This window comes from Macaca thibetana, chromosome 5 (assembly GCF_024542745.1).
Source record: "Macaca thibetana thibetana isolate TM-01 chromosome 5, ASM2454274v1, whole genome shotgun sequence".
NCBI lineage: Eukaryota > Metazoa > Chordata > Mammalia > Primates > Cercopithecidae > Macaca > Macaca thibetana.
The window spans coordinates 67,274,086-67,298,093 of NC_065582.1; the positions used below are offsets into that span (position 1 = coordinate 67,274,086).

The 24,008-nt window shown below is 33.4% G+C and overlaps 1 protein-coding gene across 8 annotated transcripts in view; it reads right to left on the minus strand.

Annotated features, from left to right (window-relative positions):
• BLTP1 (bridge-like lipid transfer protein family member 1) overlaps window positions 1-24,008 on the minus strand; it is a 211,409-nt gene that overhangs the window by 25,782 nt on the left and 161,619 nt on the right. For 4 of the 8 annotated variants that reach the window (XM_050792618.1, XM_050792619.1, XM_050792616.1 and 1 more), the window contains 13 exons: window positions 21,934-21,993; window positions 19,796-20,022; window positions 18,940-19,140; window positions 18,626-18,756; window positions 17,221-17,344; window positions 10,951-11,060; window positions 10,169-10,259; window positions 9,569-9,631; window positions 7,157-7,410; window positions 3,992-4,207; window positions 2,666-2,846; window positions 1,937-2,138; window positions 234-395 (listed from right to left, as the gene is read on the minus strand). In XM_050792618.1, the coding sequence (XP_050648575.1) occupies window positions 234-395; window positions 1,937-2,138; window positions 2,666-2,846; window positions 3,992-4,207; window positions 7,157-7,410; window positions 9,569-9,631; window positions 10,169-10,259; window positions 10,951-11,060; window positions 17,221-17,344; window positions 18,626-18,756; window positions 18,940-19,140; window positions 19,796-20,022; window positions 21,934-21,993 (2,022 nt within the window). The remainder of the gene's footprint in view (window positions 1-233; window positions 396-1,936; window positions 2,139-2,665; window positions 2,847-3,991; window positions 4,208-7,156; window positions 7,411-9,568; window positions 9,632-10,168; window positions 10,260-10,950; window positions 11,061-17,220; window positions 17,345-18,625; window positions 18,757-18,939; window positions 19,141-19,795; window positions 20,023-21,933; window positions 21,994-24,008) is intronic. The other 4 variants (XM_050792621.1, XM_050792620.1, XM_050792622.1 and 1 more) reach the window with 4 other exon arrangements.

Sequence of the window (24,008 nt, forward strand, 5' to 3'; positions counted from 1 at the left end):
TTTGTCATTAACTAGCTGGGGCCATGGGAAAGTTCTGTAACCTTATCAGGACTTAGTTTCTTCATTTGTAAATGACAATTAGATGATCTCTCAAGTTCTTTTACAGTTTATAATTCTTTAATATTTATAATTGCATATATTATGTAATAATGTATAATAGCATTAAGAAAACCTTCTATATAATAAGATCCCAAAATATATGTGATGGGGAGGTATATAAGAAGGATGCTTACCTGTATAATTCCTTTCAATTGGTGTAATTGGGATAGTTTCCAGAGCTTTTTCCAGAAAGTCTAATAGGCAGGGACTGATAACCATTTCTTCTGGCAATGACTGAAGTGCTACCCAGGCATATAACTTGGCTGTTTTTACTCCTCCACTTCCTTTTCCTTTGGCTAGAACATTTAGAAATTTCATTTAATGGATTTTATAAAAAGTTCCAATTAAACAGAAATTTGAATTATATTAAAGTTTAATCAGGTGAAGTACCTCACATTTAAGGCCTTACAAGAAAATAATAAAAGTAGCAGGTTGATAGGAATGATATGTTAATGTTAGAATACAGAGGCAATTAATGACATATAATAAGGTGGTTATCCCTACTTGCTCTACATCACAAGTTTTGGTCCAGTTTTTCAGCTTTATATTTTGCTTAGTCTCTCATTAGCATTAGTCATTTTGTCCATTTAAGAAGATATAGAGAACTTTAACAATATTTAGTGGCAAGTGAAGAAAAATGTCACTGTTCTCAGGCTTTCCTAGGCTTAGCTTGTACATATTTATAATGCTTCCCTATATGGGATGCCATTTCTCTTTCCTTTTACCTAACTAAATATATCTGCTTCAGGAGAATGAGTAAAACATCTAAGACTTAGCTAGCTTTGGCTAAGGTTTCCAACTCTTAACATTTATTAGTTGTTCAAATCTAGGAAAGACATCCAACTTTTATGAGCCTTAACTTTCCTCATTTATAAAAGGCGTTAATATCTGCCATGCACTTAATGAACGCAGATGTGCCTTGTTAACTGAAAAGTGGTATTAGGCATTCTCAGCATAATTACCATTTTAAAAGGTTTATATATCAGGTTTTGTCTCCCAAATGAAACTTTTTCAAATAATTCTTGTCTAGTCTGATATTTTTTGGAAATCCTGCCATGTATGTACGTTATCATTCATGTGCTATGGTAGCCAGATTCCAAGATGACGTTCAATGATCCTTGCCTCCTGGTATTCATACCCTTGTGTAGTTTACTTCCATACTGATCTTCTATCACAAGGTTTTACTCATCACACAGGTCTCTTTTGGAGAACACTCAAGAAGCCCATTAGAGAAGCCCACATGAGAGGAACTGAAGTACCAATTAGCCAGTCACATGATTGAGACATGATGGAGGCAGATTTTTCAGCCCCAATCAGGTATTCAGATGACTCTAGCCCTAGCCAATGTCATGACTACAATCTTGTAAAAGACCATGAGTTAGATCCACTGAGCCAAACTGTGCCTACATTTCTGATCAACAGAACCTGTGGTTGAGGTTATAAGTCATAAATTCTGGGTAATGTGTTATACAACAGAGAAGTAATAAATGTTTAAGCCCAATGTACTGTCACGTTTGATATTTCCATCTGATCATAAGCTCCCAAATTTGAGCTATATAAAACTACTCTTTTTATATGTACAGACCTAAAAATTTAAGTAAGTAAACTATTTGGTATATTGTTTATTTTATAACAGATATTCTAAAGTAATGTCAATTTCAAAAACAGGTGAAAATGGTTGGCCCACACTTCCATATATGAAGTCTGTATAGTCATTATTGACAAGTGTATGTCCTTTTTTCTTAAACATGTGCATTGGAAAGTCTCAAAAGAGCAAGTAGGTAATAACTAAAAATTTTAAAAATGACAAAAAATAGACTATATACTCCTTAAATACCTGCGGGAATAGGTGGGGGCTGGGGAGGAAGTAAGGTGTTAGTCTTGCTCTGGACAGTGCAAGGTAAAGGAGGAGAAGGAGGAGATGTTGCACTATCTTTCATACCATACAGCTTGGACTCTTTGGAGAGTGTTCTTGGCAAGGAAGATCCCCTGGAGGCATTAGGTGATTCAGTCTTTAGCGTCTTGGAATTGTAATGCAACTGTATTGAAATAAATAAACTTTTAAAATTAAAATTATGAAGATGAGGAAAATCAAGAAATATAGAAAAATGTAGAAAAGAACACTGGAAGTCAGAAGACTTTTAACTTTTAAAAGTTAGCTTTGTGATCCTGGCAAGTTTCTTTGCTTTTATTCATTTTTTAAAATAAAAAGGTCATTTCAGATAATCTTTAATGTCCTTTCAAATTGAATAGTCTATGATTCTGTAATTCTAGAATATAAAAAATTATTTAATGAAGTTGTACTAGGTGAGGTTTAGCAAGTTTGTTATGAATATCAATTTATTAAAAAACTGAACTTCTTTCCATCAAACGTCCATGGAAAATGCTATATAAATTAGTGGGAACCTGCAGTTTTGATGTTCTTCTGTCCAGAATATGGCCATATTAGACAAAAAAGTTACTAAGTCTCATTTTAATATAATGAGAAAAAGATGAACATATATGATAGAAAATAAACATTGCTACCAATAGTCTAATCCCTTACCCTAGGCAATTAGGTTTTTACCTTTACATCAACTCCAGGAATGTAAAATACTGTTGTTTCTAAGTCACTAGGCTTTGTCTGTAGAGATGATGGCACTTTCTTGCCCGTCATTAAATGGGTGGTAGAAGCATAATTAGTTTGAAACTTCTTCTTTTTTGAAGGTGAATCTTGATCTAAGCTCCTGGAACTTCGATCATAACTCCTGTGAACAGAAAAATGTTATTCTAAAAAATGACACATTTATCTCTTTTTTTGTTTAAAAGCTAACTTTTATTTTTACAGTAAATAGAATATAATCCTTTATTTAGGAAGTTGAAAAAAACTAAAGTTCATCAGTATCTCTAGTGAGACTGGTTAATGCCTTGCATGAATGATGTAAATGTTGTATATTCCATAACTATACAGGGCAGTTACCTTTATTCTTTCCTAAGGTCGTGACTTTCATTTGAACATACTAGGTTGAACCAAATGAAACTGCCCTTTATAAAGGTAAAAATACAGCTAAATATTAGCAATTTATTATGGGTTATGGTTCAATAAAAAATAAACTAATAGTCATTCTTTTTATCATCACTACTACATTTGTAAGAGATTTTAACTGTTTATAGTACCTTTTTATTTTCTCTTATTTTATAAAAGCCTCAATTAAATATTTTATTATGGAAATTTTTGAACATATAAAAAGTAATCAGAATAGTATCATTAATGATCCTCCATGTTCCCACTACCCAGTTTCAATAATGGTCAGCATTCTTTTTATCTACATGTCCACCCATCCACTCAATTATAACTATTTTTTTTTTTACAGTTCATTTTTAGATTAGAAAAGAAAAAATTTAAAGAAAAAATATGTTAATCCTGTTTATATCATCATTAAGTTAGTGATGTAAACAAATAATAAAGCTGCAGTTATATCCTGAACACAATTTCAGTCTACTGAGGTCTGTGTAACTGTCTCCCAGTCTTTCTTATTTCTTTATGAACTCATCAAAACTCTCAATAACCAAGATACTTCTGAGCACTGTGTTGTTCTTTAAAACTGAAATATGTATAATATAGGGACAGACACTGAGAAATTCATGTATGTTAAAAGAATTCCAAAGATATAACTATTTTAATGAAAAAATTTGCCAGACTCTAAATCAGACATCCATTTCTAGTTGCCAGAAAATATTATGCACTTGTTTATAAGAAATTGTATAAGAAATAACCACTTGACCATTATAACTATAATTACATTTACACTTCAAATCTGCACTTTGGGATGGAGAAGTTTGTTATAATTCAGTGATATATGAATAGTATTTCTAATAAAGTTACATGTATCTTTTTTAATCAATTTCTTACCTTCTCAAACTTATATCATCATGTTCTTGTAGAAGGGTGGTTGGGTGGAGTACACATTTCCCACTATCAATTTCAACCCGTATATCAAGTTCAAAGTCAATATTTCTCTCTGTAGCTGTGCCACTAAGACTTCTATTGACTGGTGTTGTTGGCCAGCGTTCTGTAAATAGCTGATGAACAGCAGCAAAGCCTGTTGCTTTTTTACGAGATGTGTGTCTACAGAAAGAACAACTGATCATTACATTGTAGTAAAATAAGAGTCTTTTTAACGAACTATTAAACATGTTATGTGAGCAATAGTCTGTAAATAAATTTTACTATTTTATAAATTAACTTGAGTGAGTTTAATGGAGCCATTTTACTCAGCTGTTATGTACTGAATAACTATTATATGCCAGGCTATGTGCTAGGTGATGAGGACACAGACATAATCACCACTTTTAAGGAGTCTGAATATCAGTATATAAACTATACTGTGTATGTTGGAAAATATTTCATTTTCTCAAATTATAACATTTAAATGTTACTTTCCAGATTTTATTAAAGACAGAACAAGGAAAGAAAAGTAATGCCATATGCTCTTTAACAAATGGTGCTGCAAAAACTGGATATCTACATCAAAAAAATGAAATTGAACCCTTACGTTATACCATACAAAAATATCAACTCAAAATGGATTAAAGACTTAACATAACACCTGAAACTGTTAAACTCTTAGAAGAAAATATAGGGAAAAGGCTTCATAACATTGGTCTTGACAATGATTTCCTGACACCAAAAGCACAGACAACAAAAGTAAAAACAGACAAATGGGACAACATCAAACTAAAAGAGCTTCTGAAAAGCAATGGAAACAATCAGTAGGTGAAAAGCATGGAATGGGGGAAAATATTTGTAACCATATATCTGACAAGGGGGTAATTCCCAAAGTATGTAAGAAAATCCTAGCATTCAGAAAGCAAAAAAATCCAATTTTAAAAGCTGGCTAAGAACTTAAGTAGACATTTCTGCAAAGAATCAGCCAACGGGTATATGAAAAGATGCTTAATATTACTGTCATCAAGGAAATGCAAATCAAAACCACAATGAGATTATGACTTCATACCTGTTAAGATGACTATTATTTAAATAAAAACAAAAAAGTGTTGGCAAGGACATGGAGAAAACAATCCTTGGACATTTTGGTAGGAATGCAAAATAGTGCAGCTGCTAGGGAAAATAGTATGGAGATTCCTCAACAGATTACAGTAGAACTACAACATGATCCAGAGATCCCACTTCTGGGTATTTATCCAAAATAATTGAAATCGGGATCTCAAAGAGATACTAGCACTCCCATGTTCACTGCAGCATTTTTCACAATAGCCAAGATGTAGAAACAACCTAAAATGTCCATTGACAGACAAATGAATTTAAAAATGTGATGCATACATACAATGGAATATTATCAGCCTTAAAAAAAAAGAAGGAAATGCTGCACTATGTGACAACAGGTATGTACTTGAGGACATTATGCTACATGAAATAAGCCAGATACAGAAGGACAAATACTGCAGGAGTCCACTTATATGAGGTATCTAAAATTGCCCAACTCATAGAAGTAGAGAATAGAATGGTGGTTGTCAGGGGTTGGGGGTCGCGGGGAGGTTGGCAGTTGCTAATCAATCATGTATAAAGTTTCAGTTATGCAAGATTAATAAGTTCTAGAGATTGTGCCTAAAGATAACGATATTGTATTGCACACTTAAAAAGGTGTTAAGAGGGTAGATCTCATGCTAAGTGATCTTACCAAAATAAAATAAAATATTTAAAGAACTTATCCAATTGTATATCTGGAAAATATGGTTACACTAATATAAATTATATCTCAATAAAACTGACAAAATAGTTTTCAAAAAGGCAATGTAAAACATAAAAAGTAAGGAGATATAGATCATCTGTTCAGGAAGGCAAATGTCCGATTACTGTTAAGACAAAACAAAAAAAAAGGGAAGAATTTATCCACACAACTATAAAGTAATATTTCCTATGACAAAATTTATATTATGTTTTAAGAAATACCAAAATACCTAGAAAAATTGTTAGAAAAGACTCAAACCTGGACCACCATGAAATTAAATATAATGACAAGATTCTAAAAATTTCCTGGAAGAAAACAGATCTAAAATATCAAAAAAATCTTAGGTCACATTGACAGAATTGAAAAAGATAACCAGCATATGCTGAATATGGATGCTGGAAGATAACAGCAGTTTTTCTTACTTAGGAGAAGAAATAAATATTAGACTAGAATTCTTTTCCCAAAGCAATGATAAACACAAAAGCAGTAAAGCTATTTTAGACATGAAGAAAATGAAGATCTGCAATAATAACTTTTCATAGAAAGTTATTTGAGAATGTACTCCAGAAAAATGAAGGAATAAAACCAAATATGCTGATGTATGGGATTTAAGAGTCAGTGGCTTCAGTCTAGGAAAGGGAGGAAAGAATCCCTAAAGCTCAAAATACAGAAGACTGAAGATAGAGACAGTTTCTTATAGATCAACTTTCGGTTATACTCTTGTGCTAAGGCAATTTCTCATTATTTATTACCATTATTAGAAACTCTTACTATTACTGTCACAACCTCACTTGAGGGTGGTTTAAATAGATCAGTTCCAAAGATCCTTGCCCTCCTCTTGAGGGCATATTCAGAACAAAGTTTCACATATGTCATTTATGTCATTAACACCATTTCATCTTATTTCTTTCTTCTAAGAATTTGCTTAAGTCTTTCATCTATTGCTAACCACTTCCCTTTACTACTTTTCTTAACTAGCCTTCACTATTACGTATGTCCTTGCTGCAATCTGTTACTTTAATGCCACAGGAATACAGCCCTCTCCTTTAATTTACTCATAACCACATCTTTATTTCCATTTTATTTTAGATGATTAAACTTAGATGACTTGAAAAACACGTAAATTTTAAAAATAATGCTATATGGAGCTACATCACAATAAACCGTGTGATAAATTTTATTAAAATAAATTTTTTTTAATAAGTCTCACTCAAGTGTGGCACATTAAAAATTATTTTTTGTAAAAGTTGAGTTATATGTAACATTTTGTGGTCATTTCTAGATTCTGAAATACTACATTAGGATCTGAAAACAAGGTTACTCACGAGGGTTTCCTGTAAATATAAAACCTTTCCCTCTCATGGTCTTCATCTTTTTCATCCTTCTCGGAATCTTCACTGGTAGAAGACAAACTGTCATCCCGTCGGCCCTCTTCAGTTTGGAAAGGAATGCCTGGTGAAAAGCCTCCTGGAGTTTTGGGAGAACTGAACACGGAACATGATCCTTCACTATTTGATGAGTAATGGGATGGACCTTCAATGGTTACTGACAAAAGGTCCAGTTCTGTCTCCTCTGGAAACTGATTGTAAAAACAAAAAACATGAATCAGATTCATACTTCAATTAAAAAAAGAAAAAATATATAAATTTAAACATTTAAAAATCATCTCAGAGTTGAATTTCTTCACTCTGAAATGAAAGAAAGGTCAGATTCATGAACATATGAAATAGTACACCAAGGAAGGAAGCAAAAGGGCCAACCACAGAAAGTTACACTACTAACATACTAAAAATCAGAATGAGATTTTACTTTATATAAACATATATTACTGTATCAATAAGTAAACATTGTAATTCTTTACAGCAGAAGTTAAACGTGGAAGCAAAAGAAACATGATTAACTGTAAATCAGAATGGCAAGAGCAATTAGTGATAGAAGAGCATGCAGTGTCAGTACAAAGTTTATTATTTTCTCATCATGCTAGTAGATGCTTTTTGTGGATACATCTTTTAAAAATGAGCCCCACATGAGTTAAAGAAAAATGTGCAAATAGCCGAGTAATAAAACATCTATCAGTCAAACTGAAGAATGCTGTATTTTAAGGTAAATACAGTTGGCTCTCTGTAAACACCTATAGATTCTTCAATCCAGTGTAGATGGAAAATATTGTAGGAAAAATAAAAATAATAGTACAATATAAAATAATACACAAAATATTTAACAACTATTTATAATAGCATTTAATGTGTACTACGCATTATAAGTAATCTAGAGATGATTTAATGTTTATGGGAGGATGTACGTAGGTTATGTGCAAATACTGCACCATTTTATAAAAGGGACTCGAGTATTTGTGGATATTGGTATGCATGGGGGTCCTAGAACCAATCCCCCACAGATATTGAGAGATGACTATAGTTTGTATAAACACCATGTCACTAACTCAGGATTTCACCAGGAGACCATTTAAATAGGTCAAACAAAACAAAACAAAAACAAAACACCCCCATGACCTAATTTTGATGCCCAACTTCACAGAGTCACAGAGTTACTTGAGCAATAATAAGCCTTTATAAAGTTTAATGTGCAAACTAATTTATGTGCAATTTATTATTAAAACTACTGGATGCTGCTATTTGATACACAGTTAAGTCCTACATTGACAATTTCAAATCCACGTGTTCTTCATTTTATATAGTATACATGTTATTGAGTTAACAAATCAGATTGTTAGAATAGCCAATTTTTAAAACTTTGGTAAGAGACAGTAAATAAATATTTCTTTGTTTCATATTTATTTTATAGTTAACCATTCCTTAATTATCTATTTTCTAATTTATGATTAGAAAAATCTAATATTTAATCTCATAGCTATTAATTTATGATTTTTTATATACTTTTTTTTACAAGCAGTACATGGCTAATTAAAAATGGGACTTGAATTGAATCATTTCAAATATTAATCCCTTTGAGAATCACCTGGTTAGCAGAATCCATTCTATTCATGTAAATTATTTCTTTCCAAGTTTTCTTCATAAAAAAAGAACATATTTGTCAAGCTCACTCTATTACAATTAAACAGTTCTTAAAAAAATCCAGTTTGACTAAATTCAGTATAACTATGAGATACATGTTGAGACTCAAGCTTGAAGAGAGTGACAAAAGGGAAACAAAATATATTTGGGTAAGTGCTAATTTTTAAATGTACCTTGACAAAAAAGATCTAGATATTCATTCTTCTACATTGTTTTGAACAAAAGAATAATTTAAAAAATGGATAGTTTTATAAATGTTCTTTTACACCAGTGACTCAAAAGAATGCTCAATTATTAATGTTTGTTATGAATTAAATTTAATTCTTGTTTGAACTAATTAACTGATCTTTGTTTATGAAAAAATTCATTTTGTAGTTGAATATGAGGAAAAACTGCTTCACTTAGGGATTAGGAAATAACAGATTGTAGTTTTTTATTTATGATTCGGTTGATTTGATTAGCTGATTTAGTCTTTTAGTTTTTAATAGTATTAAACTACACAGAAGTAAAAACTAAGACAAATGCATGCAAGAGGTTATGAGATGTACATGATGAAAAAAAATTCAAACAGTCTTAAACCATTATGTAAAATATTTCTGAGGTCTAAGTTTAGTTTGAAATGAGAGGAAGATATTTTGAAAGCAGATTTTCAGTGTGGTTGATTAGTTTTAAAGCAAAATTTATATTGTTCTTAGTAAGTACCTGAAAATACCCTTCCCCAGGACAGCTGGATTGTGGTGTACTTCCCCATACTGTGTTTTTCGACTTAATTAAAATAATAAGAAAAGTAAAAAAAAACAAAAACAAAAAAACTCATGAAAAATAATGACTTAAAAGTAAATATACAAAAAACAAAATAAACATTTTAATATAATGTTTAATATGCTATGAAATTAGAATACAACTTTGAAGCTGATCTTCCCTCTAATTTCTGCTATCTATCTATAAATAAAATACATAAATGAGTATCAATATTCCACATTTACATTTGTGTAAGATGTAGTTTAATATGGATTCTCACTGGAAAGAAAATTTATTCAACAAAAACCTTTCTACTTAAGAGAAAGCAGTTGTGGAGCCTTTATTGTAAAACGTAAACTACTAACACCTGCTTCATGGCTCTCAGATAATGTTATGAGGGCAGTGCCCACTACTTGGTAATACGCAGACAGTTCAATCATCACAATCCATACTTTGATTGTAGTCAGAAATCAGTATTTTGAAATAGTGTAATACCATAATTTTATAATTTGTAAAAACTACTTAGCAATGTGCATTTCTAACAAATTATATATCTCTTACTGTATCCTGGATATTAAAAGTTACTCTAGGTCCAGGAGATGCTGCATCCACACGGATTTCTGGGAGCTCTTCAGTTTCTCCTACTCGAGAACTGCAAGTAAATACAAAGTTATAAAACACTAATATTCTCATTAAAAAAATATTCCTGGACTTTATAAAGGTCTGATTAATGGCAATAACATTTTATTTGTAAGTATTTACCTAATCAAAGGATTGGACTTTCTCTTAACCTTTAGCATCCCATAAAAAAGACTCAATGTTTTGGTTAATTCAAGATTTTTCTAAAACTAAATCATATAAAAAGAATTTATACTTCTTACTTTTTATAGTGCTGATTTACTATTAAAACTGTATTTCACTTCAATAAAATGTAAAATTTCCATTTTTTCATATGCTAAATGTCTGCATGACTATACTTTTTTTAAACTGACAAATTTAGAGCAGTAGCTACTAGTATGCACCTTTTAATTTCTTTGGATAATCTATAAGTTTACACAGAAAACTTGTCTATCCTTCTAAACTACAGTTTTATGTAAATAAAAAAGAAACTTGTCTAAATAGCATATTTCATTACTAAAAAGCACACCCCACATTGTGGTTATAAATGTGATGAGAGATTCCTTAAATAAAATTCTGAGTTTGATAGTATCCACTATTATTGCATTTTACTAATAAAATTAATTTTTATTATCTTAATTTTATAAGAACATAAAAAAGTAGCTGACCTTGGTAAAAGAGTCAACAATTTTATTGCTTGTTTCAATGGCTGAAATATATATTACCTTGCCCTTTCCATTCGCTTAAGAGGTGGTCTTCCAGAAGCAGAAATGGTTTTTGATCGGCTATAACTTGGTTTGTAACTCAAACCCCACTTATCCTTTAGGGAAGCAGCCTAACGAAATGGGAGAGAAAAGTGACTATAGGTGATTATTTATTGTTGTAATATTTGACTTCAAATAAAAGAAAATATTCTACTATTAAATAAGTTAGCTTGTTTTCCCCAGGGGACTTTAATGTCACTTAATGTAAGTCAAAATAGAGGAGGAATCAGCTATTCTTTGGTTCTAACACCAATTAGGAGGCGCAATGAAAACATGAGCCACCAGCTGACCTGAGAGAAAAGAAGAAAAGACAAAGTTTGGGGGCAGGGACGAGGGTACAGAAACATGGTGAGAAGAAAGGAAATGATTTTAAAAGTAAGAATGGAGAAAGAAACTGAGAAAGGTTTGGGGAGAAAGCTAGGTTCGGGGCAGTGGGGAAAAAAGATCACTTTTCTCCAAGAGCATCCCTTTTGTAGGACTCTTCATTACAACAAAGGAAAGTAAGAGTGTTAATGACTTAACACTTTCCCTGTCTCTAAGTCCCTCTTCTAGAAACTAGTGATGATGCTAGATAGTTAAAAGATTCTAATACAGTGGAAGTTTGGAGTCTACGATGGGTAATGGGAATTGAGGGGAATATGTGGAATGAGATGTGTTAAGAATGCAGATGTTTTAACAACTTCCGTAATTCTATCTAGTTTTATTTTTAACAATTACCAAATATGACCTGTAACAGGACACAAGCAATATTTTAATTATATTGTATGACTGTTGTGTAGACAGCAAAAATTTTAAATATAAAATTATATGTTACAGATCTCACTATCCATTATTACTATCAGAGACTAGTGACAAATAAATTGGAGAGCAGTATTCAAACTATATTCTCTGGGAGTTTAGAAGTGATCAAGGAATGGCAGGTCAAGCCAATAGCTCCTGGAACCCTGAAACAAACTTTCCCCTTTCCTCTGACAACCGCAGCTCTGATTTAATACGTTTTTCATGTGTTGGGGTACCACCCAAAAATCTCATCCTGGTTTAAAAAAAAAAAGAGTTCTCTGTTAGTTTTAAAATTTTTAAAACCCATTAATCTTTTTTTCTTTTTAAGTGGTTTTTAGACTTTGTTTTCAGTTTCACATGTAAGGAGTTTGGAAGTCACCATTCCATCCTAAGAACAAGTAAAAAGCTGAACAAACTTAAGAATCAACAGCTGTTCTTGGAGCTGTGAGAAAGGGGACGAGGAAGAACAACTTCTGCCCCTCACAATGGAGAAAGAGACCAGTAAATACAGTGAGTTAACAGCTTACTAGTACAGAGATGCACAAGTAAAAACTGCTGCAGGAACGAAACTGGGGTAGGAAAACCTGAACTGTAATTAAAGAATTGCTGGAAGGTTCAGTGCAGACAAGTCTGAGAGTTAAAAACTCTAGGGAGACCCAGTCACCAGTGCCGCCAGTCACCGGTGCCCCCGAATATTGTGAGATCACCTTTCAGTAGTTCCACCAGGTTCCCACAGTAATGTCAGAGGAAAAAAATCCCCTCAGGAGAAAAGTCCCTTAAGGCTTCCAACTGGGGGAAAGGAAAAGGAACCATTTTGAAAAAACACCAAGAGTACTTTCTTTTTCTGAATAAGAAAAAGTGCCCTTAGGAGAAATTAGCTAACCAGAGCCTAACCAGTGGGAATATTATCAGAGCATAACTGACCTGGGGAAGGGAAATACAATACCAATACAGTCAGTTCTATCCATACTGGTCCACCTAAGTTGGGAGGAAAAAACTGACAAATGTGAAGTTCACAATCCAGAGGCATAGGCTCATTAAAAGATGATAAAATGCTTCTCTTACCCTGACACCTTAACATTACCTCACTAAAGATTCTTTAGAGCAGCTCTTTTTCCTTGGTAAATCATGTCTGGTTATCAAGAAAAAATTACAAGGGATATCAAACAGCAAAAAACACAATCTAAAGAGACAGAACAAGCATCAGAACCTCATAAAAGGGATGTTGGAATTATCAGAGTAGAAATTTAAACCAACTATGATTACTATGCTAAGGGCTCTAACAGATAAAGTGAACAGCATGCAAGACCATTTTTCACTGTAAGTTGAAAGATGATAATTCTAAGAACCAGAAAGAAATGCTAGCAATCAAAAACACTGTGATAGAAATGAATTAGTTTGATGAACTTATTAGTAGACTGGACACGGCTGAGGAAAGAATATTTGAACTTGAGGATATATCAATAGGAACTGCAAAAAGTGAAAAGCAGAACAGAGACTGAAAAAAAAAAAAATAACAGTATATCCAAGGACTGTGGGACAACTACAAAATGTATAAAGTATGTGTAATGGAATACCAGAAAAAGAAAAAGAGAAAGGAACAGAAGAAATATCTGAACCAATAATGACTGAGAGTTTTCTCAAATTAATGTCAGATGCCAAACCACAGATATAGGAAGCTCAAAGAACACCAAGCAGGATAAATGCCGGAAAAAAAAAAAAAAAAAAAAATTACATGTAGTTATATCATTATCAAACTACAAAAAAAAAAAAAAAAGATAATGAAAAAAGCCTGAGTTTTTCCTCAGAAACTATGCCACGTAGAAGGCCGCAGAGTAAAATATTTAAAGTCTTGAGAGGAAAAAAAAAAAAAAAAACCCAACAACCTAGAATCATATACCTTGCAAAATTATTCTTCAAAAGTGAAGACTTTCTCAGACACAAAAAATTGAGGGAATTTGTTGCCAGCAGACCTGCCTTGCAAACGTTAAAAGAAGTTTTATAAAGAGAAGGAAAATGATACAGATCTCTTAATAAAAGTAAAAGCATTAAAGGAGAAATGAAGGTAAAACCTGTATCTTATTCATAATTGACCTAACAGATCAGTTTGTTCAAAATAATACCAATAATGTATTTGACTATATATATCACACGTGTGTGTATATATATCACACGTGTGTGTATATATACACACACACACACATACACGTGCACACATTTAATACCAATAGTGTATTTGACTATATATATCGCATGTATATGTGCACGTGTGTATACAAATGTGTGTGCATGTGTATATATATGTGTGTATATATGTACACACACATTTATGTATATGCTTATATATATTAAATGTAAGAGAAATGAATGACAGTAATGATACAAGAGACAGGATGGAGGGATTATGATTATTTTGTTTTAAGGTACTCACACTGCCCATAAAGTGCTATAGTGTTAATTGAAAGTAGACTTGGATTAATTATACGTGTACAGATGGTCCTTAACTCATAATGGTTTGACTTACGAATTTTTGACTTTATGATGGCACAAAAGAGGTAACATTCAGTACAGTCCTCAACTTATGATGGAGTTAAAGCTGGATAAACCTGTCATAAGTTGAAGATACCATAAATCATTTTGACTTTTCAACTTATGATGGGATGTAACCCAATTATAAGCTAAGAAGCATCTGTAGACTGCAGTCTCTAGGGCAACCACTAAAAAAAAAAAAAAAAAAAAAAAAAAAAAAGAAGAAGAAGTGTAACTGATACGCTAAGAAAAAAGAGAAAATGGGATTATATAAATGCCTCAATTAAAATCACAAAAGGCAGAACAACCAGAAAACAAAGACAGGAACAAAAAGAAAAGGCAAAAAGCAGAAAATAGTAACAAATACAGTAGATATTAATTCAAAGCTATCATTAATCACTTTAAATGTCAGTGGCGTAAAATGATCTTAAAAGACAGAGACTGTCAGAGTGGATTAAAAAATAAGATCTGACAATGTGTTGCTACAAGAAACCCACTTGTATATACATATTTAAGCATATGTATTTAAAGACACATAGATTAAAAGTATATGGACTGAGAAAAATATACCATGCTATCACTAATTAAAAGAAAGCAGGGATAGCTATATTAATTTCAGACAGAGCAGATTTCAAAGCAAAAAAAATTATCAGGTATAAAGAAAAAGAAAAGCATTATGAAATGATAAAGGGGTTTAGTCTTCAAGAACAAATAACAATCCCTAACGTGTACATGCCTAACAACAGAGGGGGCTGAGCATGGTGGCTCACACCTGTAATCCTAGCACTTTGAGAGTCGAAAGCAGGAGGATTGCCTGAGGCCAGGAGTTTGAGACCAGCCTGGGCAACATAGCAAGACCCTGTCTCTACAAAAAATGTTTTAAAATCCTGCCAGGCATGATGTCATGTGCTGTGGTCCCAGCTACTTGAAAGGCTGAGGCAGGAGGATTGCTTGAGCCCAGGAATTTGAGGTTGTAGTGAGCTATGATTGCACCACTGCACTCCAGCCTGTGCAACAGAGTGAAACCCTATTTCTTAAAAACAAAACAACTGAGTGTCAAACTATGTGAGGCCCAAACTAAGAGAAATGCAAGGAGAAACAGATGAATCCACTATTACAGTTTGAGACTTCAATAACCCTTTATCAGAAATGGACATATCCAGCACACAAAAAAATTAATAAGGACATAGTTGAACTCAACAACATCATCAATTAGATATAATCAATACCTACAGACAACTTCATCTAACAACATCAGAATACACATTCTTCTCAAGCTCACATGGGACTTTCACCGAGAGAGACCACATTCTGGACCAAAAAGCATACCTTTACACATTTTTTAAAATTATAAATCATGGCCGGGCACAGTGGCTCATGCCTGTAATCCCAGCATTTTGGAAGGCCAAGGCGGGTGGATCACGAGGTAAGGCGTTCAAGACCAGTCTGGCCAAGATGATGAAACCTCGTCTCTACTAAAAATACAAAAATTAACCAGGCATGGTGGCAGGGGCCTGTGATCCCAGCTACCTGGGAGGCTGAGGGAAAGAACTGCTTGAACCCAGGAGGCAGAGGTTGCAGTACACTGATACTGCACCACTGCACTCCAGTCTGGGCAACAGAGCGAGACTCTGTCTCAAAAAAACAAAACAAAACAAAACAAAATTATAAATCATAAAATGTCTGCTCTTAGACCACAGTGGAATTTAACCAGAAATCAACGACAGAAAGATACCTGAATATGAGTTGAAGAAAAAATCTGAAGAGAAATTTTAAAACATAAAAGAAAATGAAAACACACATCAAAATTAGTGGGATGCAGCAAAAGCAGTGCTTAGAGGACAATTTATAGAACAGAATGCATATATCAGAAAAGATCAAAAATTAATTATCTAAGCTTCTACCTTAGAAAACTAGAAAAAAAGGGCAAATTAAATCTGAATTAAGCAGAAGAAAAGTGATAATAAAAATTAGAGCAGAAATAAAACGGAAATCAATAGAGAAAAATCAACAAAACCAAAGCTGGTTCTTTGAAAAGATCAATAAAATTGATAAGCCTCTAGCAGGACAATTAAGAAAAACAGAAAGACACAAATTACTAACATCAGCAATAAAGGAGGGTATACAACACAGACCCTATGGTTATTTAAAGAATACAGGAATACAGAGAACAAATCTATGCCCACAGATTTGATCACCTAGATGAAATAGACCGATTCCTTGAAACATACAATTTTCTAAAATGGAGAGAGGAAAGAGACAATCCAAATAGGCCTGCATTTATTAAAGGGCTGGATTAATAACTTTACACAACAAAAAGCACCAGGCCCAGGTGGGTACACTTGTGAATCGATAACTCTTAACAAGTTATCTTTAATTTTAAAAATGAAGCAACAAAAGGGCAAAATGGTTTTTTTTAAAAAAAGCTTTCTACTACTAGATTCAACTTTAATGGGACCAACTAAACCTGCAAAAAATAAAGATTATAAAGTGCATTACAATGCCAGTAGCTGACAGGTAAACTCTGACCTGGAAGAATGGGATAGGTGAAGAACAGACATCATAAAAGTTTTCACATTTTTTGCAGAGTTCACATTAGAGACTAAAAAGAAGAGTGATTTAATGAAAGACAGACAAAACACAGTGTCTAAGGGCACAGACTATAGAGTCCTACAACCTAGGTTTGACTCTTGTCTTCCCCAGGATTACTGGCTGTGTAACTTTGGTCAAATTACTTGACCTGTGTCTCAGTTTCATCTTTAAAACAGGAAAATAACACAAGCTACCTCCTAAGGTTGTTGTTAGGATTTAATGGGTTATTAAATGTAAAGTGCTTTAGATGGTACCTGGTACACAGTAGATATGATAGGAAAAAAATCAAGTGGTTTTGTCATCAGCATTGAAAGAAAAAAGAGAACTCACCCGCATACTGGACCTCCGTAATTTTTTACGAACATCTCTTCTAATGTCATTCACAGCCACAGATTCTAACTGTTGGTAACGTTGAATTTCCTGGTTTATGGTTCCTTCACTTGCACCTAATTTTCTGGATGCAAAACAAATATGGCAATTATTGTAAAGAAATAACAAAGTAAGATTGATTTTTACTTGCTCCTTTTTAATTCTTTCACTTGTCAGAATACCAAAGATGATTATGTACAGACAAGCCAAAACCCTCAATAAGTTTAACACTCATATTTGGCGAACTGTTAAGAAAACAAAAAACACCTCTCTGCAATGTTTGAGGAAATGTGTCTTATCCATTGCTGCATCAAGAGTCTCTCTGGCAATCTCATGAAAACCATAGACTCGCTCTGCAAAAAAATGTCTGAATGTAAAATTCTACATATAATATAAGCCTCGGGTAAGATTTTGGAGGAAGGGTATATTTTGCTTCAAGTCATTTTTTCCCCTGAGAACAAAACTCACGTTGTAATGTAAGTCAACAGGAAAATGTGAATCACTGCATGATAACTTACAGACAAGTTTCGGACAATACCTTTTGCTGTACAAAATGCATATATTTGTGTAAGGTCCTTGATGGTTTAAAAAAAAAAAGCACCAGTACAAGTGTATGCAGATTAGAAAAGATGAGGCATAACCATTACCTTTTGGGAAAATAAAACTGCAAAGTTTAGCAAGAAGAATATTTACTGCAATAGAAGAAGTGTTACATAGTAATACCCAGCAGGCAACAGATAAAGATTAATGCATTTATTTATATATGCCTGTGAAGATACATATAAGAGTAAATACACATGTAAAGATACATATATGTGATATAAAGTCAGTCATAAAGCACTCAGAAATAAGTTGTGAAAAACACTAGGACACTAGGATTTCATGCCTTTTTTTTTTGGAGATGGAGTCTCGCTCTGTCACCCAGGCTGGAGTGTAATGGTGCAATCTCGGCTCACTGCAACCTCTTCCTCCCGGGCTCAAGTGATTCTCCTGCCTCAGCCTCCCAAGTAGCTGGGATTACAGGCATGCACCACCACAGCCAGCTAATTTTTGTATTTTCAGTAGAGACGGGTTTCACCATGTCACCCAGGCTGGTCTTGAACTCCTCACCTCAGGTGACCCACCTGCCTCGGCCTCCCAAAGTGCTGGGATTACAGGCATCAGCCACCACACCCAGCCTCATGCCTAACTTTATTACTAATGAGTGTATGATCTTGGCCAAATTATTAAACAACTCTGGACCCTGGTGATATCACAGATAAACTAAAGAGTTTGTATTAGACCAAATACAATTTCTTCCACTTTTAACATCTTATGATTCTAAAATTAGGGAACATTATGTCAAATTAAAAATCATTATACATACTTCAGATCATCTATTACTTTGGCCTGTTCATTCAGTTCTCTGATATCCACTATACGCTTCATAATTTTTCTTCCTCTAAGTTCTCCTGGCTGGCTAGCAGATGCTGCCTGTCTTCGATAATCTATGGCTTCCTGAAAAGTCAAAAGTGTATCTGTCAATACCACCCTCAAGTTACAAAGCAAATCTATACTATCACAAAATTAACACCTTAAATCAAAGCATGCAAGAATCAAAGCCATCTATATTAAGATTGGAATTCTCCATTGATTTAAATCCCTTCAATTTCATAAGGAATCTATTTAGTTGCCACCTACGTTTCCCCATGAGTGTGCTCTGCATGCTTTCAAATGGGACTGGCTAGACTGAGGGGAGCCCCACATCTCTGGGTCACACAGATACTCTGCAGGAACAGAATGGCGCTGATTTGGGGGTGTCAGGCCTAGTAGGTGATTTACAAGTCGCTGCCCAAAGGTGAGTTTGTGGCCATCTCCATTTACTGAATTTCCATCTGAACTCTAAGTAATAAACAGTAATATTAAATTTAAAAAAATTTCTTCCCAAGAACAAAACTATTTCATGGTACAAAAGTTAAAAGATATTGAAAATAATTTTGAAAAATCAATACCAGAATGAAATCAAAGAATAAGTTGCTTTTTGCCACGAAATAACTTGAAACTACAGAATGTATAGTATAGATGAAAATACTATTTTTAAAATGTATCATTTCATTTTGTGTATGCACTTTGCTTTGAAATTCATCTTGAACATCTTTATTGAGATATAACTCACGTACCATAAAATTCACCCATTTAGTATATTCACAAAGTTGTACAACCATCATTAAAATCTTAGTTGGGAATATTTTCATCAGTCAGAAACCTCATACCTGTTAGCAATTTATTCCCATTCCCCACCCTGCCCCACTCCCTACTCACTTCACTTTTAATATTATGTTACCTATAGGTTAAAGTACAAGTTGGATGACAGTCAACATGTAGTACAGAACTCGATTAAAAGACAATATTATGAAATGTAGACACAGTGAACCACCACTCCCTTCTCTTCCTCCACAAATAGCAACTATAATATACTAAATAACACTCAACAAAAAATATCCCTGTCTCAGGGTAAAAGCCAATCCTGAAAAATTCTAACAGTGAGTTTACTTACAGTATGGATAGTGGGAGACATAGTATCAACTTCGTCTTCATCTGACAGGTCAGCTATGTTCACTGAATTTAAGTCAGCAATGTCATCTATGTCTTCCTCTCCTGTCAGTGTTGTAAGAGTATTGCCCAGAGCATTAAGCCTTTTGCCAATGTTAGGATCCATGTGAACATCGATCCCACACATTTTCCACAATACATTGAGTGTCCAGGTTCCAGCACTACTGCTTTCTGTTTAAATAAAGAAGTTGCATTTTTGGTAAGTCCTGAGTATAGAAATTGAAGTAACTTTACAAAGCAAATGGATGATGGCCACATACAATAACTAATGTCTTTCACTGTTAAACTTGTCAGAAACATCAGACTACAGGATTGATTTCTCTATGTGTACAGGGTGCATCTACTGTTTTCTCTGTATAGCACCTATTTTTTTTTCCCTATGAACTACAGGGTCACTCCCTGACCCCAAGCTGATCCACCATCCTATAGCTATAGTAGGAACTGCCATGACCTTAGCTCATTAGATAGAATTAATTATGTAATTGTCCAGGTGAAGGTCAAAGTTGGAAAAATAAGATATTTTGCCTGGACTTGAGGAAAGGTTGGTCCTTCTCTAATGACTGAGGGTGGAGAAACAAGACTCCACAATGTTTCTTGCCATGTATAAGAAAGAGGTTATAAGTTAGAAGAAGAAGAAGAAAAAAGTAGCCAAGAGTAGAACAAAGAAGCAAAGACAAGAGCTACAAAGAGTCTTGGTGACAGTTTGGATCTTGGTTCTAGTAGTTCCTAAGGGCTCCTGAATTGACCTGGTTCCTTCTCTTGCCTGAAATAACCATGCCTAAGTTGAACTGTAGTCTGAAAATAACCTTTTAATAAGTATCCCCTTTTGGTTAATCTAGTCTAAGTGGGTTGTTGTCACTTACAACAAAAGTCCTGACAAATATTTATTTGTGACCTCAGTTGAAAATTCTCTAACTTTTCCAGTTCTCTGTCAGACTCTAGGCCTTGGTGCTTTCTAAGGTAACTTAAGATGAGCGCTAAGGCTAGGCTTGGGAAGGAAAACAGAGAACAGTAAGGAGAGACTGGCAATCTACTAACCTTAATCAATTTCTACCTCTGTCAACATTTTAAGAGCCCTTAAATAAGTATCTCTGTAGCTCACCCTGTCCAATTTTATAACAAGCAAAATAATAAAAATTTACATTGTGCTATCATCTTAGTCAAGACACATTACCACTTTCATAGTTACCTCCTAACTGGTTTCCTAGGTTTTTTTGCCCTCTAATCTTTGAAAGTGTTCCTTTGATAGTGTCGCCATTTGCCTTCTTGTTCAGAAACATTCAATGGCTAGCCCACTAAATCAAACTCCTTGGCATTTAACATTTTTCCATCTTTTCTTTAATATAACTCTACTCTAGCTAAATTGGGCAAATCTGAATACTGTGCTTTAACATCATGATTCATGTTATATTATTCTCTCTGCCTGAATTTTCTCTGGCCCACATCTCCCAGTTTTTGTTTAAGAAAGATTTATCCCGTCCTTTGAGTGCTTGTTTAAATGTTTGTCTCTCCATCAAGTTTTCTCTGATCCCAGTACTCTCCCATATTTGAAAATATCTCTTCCTTTTATACATTTCAATAGCAATGGGAATTTTATGTTTTATTGTACATATCACATATTTCAATGTAATTTTGCTGCATGTGCCTTAACTATATTGTAAGAATTTAAAAGTATGGAGGATAGAAAGTATATCTTATTCATTTTAATCTTTTCCAAAACATCTTGTAGTATATATATATATGTCTACTGTATATATGTATAAAATAAATATATATGTTATGTATTATATATTTTATATTTATATAAAAATAAATATACAATATATAAAATATATTAAAAATCATATATAATATATATTTTATATATATAAAAACACAGTGTCTGATTAATAATTGTTAAATACAAATGTTCTAATACAAAACAGTTTTTTTTTTAAATTAGTGAACACCAGAATTAGCTTGGCCAAAAGATTCTCTTGCCATTAAAATAAAGGCAGAATTCTATCTAACACATAATTCTCTTGCCATTAAAATAAAGGCAGAATTCTGTCTAACACAAAATAATGCTGAATGTGAACCTACCAGCTGCTGCTTGTCCTGTAGTTCTTGAACATACTTCATAGGTGCCATCTGGAACTACACCTGTAGAAAAATCACCCCAAAAATAGTTTTCCATGAAAATACATTTGTGATTATATATTGTACTCTTAATTTTTCACACAAGATTATTATCTAAATACAAAGAGGATTACTATCCTTCCTAGATTTTAGTTCTTAATCTTTGGAATGAAAGGGCTATCTTAATGACTCATAAGATTGATTCCATATTTCACAATATTTTATTCTGTGATTTAAATAATTTAACTGCAGTTTTAGCTTTACTTTCTGCATGTGATTTCCTTATTTGAGTGACAACACCTGGCCAACTCTGACACTCTAGATGGCTTATCCAGTAATATCCAGGATGCTATGACAATTTGTTGTCATAAATGAATGGCACTTTGAGAATGCAAATGACTTAAAATAGAATTTTGGTAACTAAGAGCTACCATATTAAGTCAGACACATGATTCATCAGTCTTACCTTCTCTTTTGACATGGAACATTTTATAAGGAAAAAAATGGCTGAAGGTCATGATGTCAATCTCAAGATCATGCACCTATCTCCAGAATGTATCTACTTTAACTCTGAAACATTTACTACCACCTAGCTTTAATCTGGTAACTTCAGCTTCAAAAAAGATGTTAATTAAATTCAACAATTTTACACAGTAAAAGTGGAAACAACTTTTAAACAAAGTAAACTATAAACATAGAATTAAGACCTTCCTCAGTTATCCTTAGAAGAACCTAAATATCAATTTAAACTTGAGAGTACATATATCTTTAATGTCCTTTTGTAACTCACTCTGAATCCTAAATTGGTATTCAAATGTTACTTAAATTTGAGCTTACTATTCATTTTCTAGGTAATTTGGCATTATATTTCTGTCTTTGAAAAAATTCAAAAGGGAAAAATCCTTCCAACTTAGAAATAGTACAACTTAGTTTGTGAGAGAGGATCTACCTGTTATTAAGTTATGTTTATTTAAAGACTGCCAATAACTTTAACATCTAAATTATACCTTTGAACTGTATAGTACCTGTGTCTCACATACAAATTCTAATTAAGAAATAACTAGATTTGGTTTTGGAGTATCACCCAATTCACCTTTGTAGTCATGGTTACAAATCTGAACAAGACCTACATTACCCTTTCAAATCCAAGAATGCTAGAATGAAAAGAAAACCCTTTGAAATCTGAACAATATAACTGAGGCCAAGTGAAAGGAAGAATTAGTAAATAAAAAGGGAGAAGAAAACTTTTAGGATTTCCTATCCCAGGAAGTAGTAGAGAATTTTTAAAAATTAAGCTTAAGGGCTAGGTGTGGTGGCTCACACCTGTAATCCCAGTGCTTTGGGAGGTCAAGACCACAAGATCACTTGAGGCTAGGAGTTCAAGACCAGCCTGGGCAACATAGTGAGACTCCATCTATACAGGAAATTTAAAAATTGGCCAGGTATGGTGGCATGTGCCTGTGGTCCCAGCTACTTGGGGGGCTGAGGCGGGAGGATTGCCTGAGCTCAGTAGTTCAAGGCTGCAGTGAGCTATGATGGCACCACTGCACTCCAGCCTAGGTAACACAGCAAGATTCTGTCTCTAAAAAGCAATAAAAAAATTAAGCTTAAAAAATGAATATATAAACTCATAGAATATAGAGCCATGATGAATGAATAAGGAATATTATGATTTTTAGAAGTAGATCTGAATCCTGAAAATGAGGACTAAGAAATCAACTAGTCTCTTCCCCATAATACCTGTGCTTTCTGTATCACAGACAGAATGATGATTTGGAGCAACCATTAGGATGAATACAGGATGGTAATTTTTCTGCCCTGATGACCAAATGCTACCCAGGTTTTAACAGACAGCTTGCAGACATCTAAACTTCTGATGGTTTATTTTGTCTAAATACACATTGATGATATTCACCTAATATTTACTATCTACTTAAATCATTCTTTGAACTCTTCCTATAGATTGTCCTTGATAATTTTTAATGCATTTCTCAACAAACATTATCACCTAGAGAAGAAATTTTACTGGGTCACCTTTT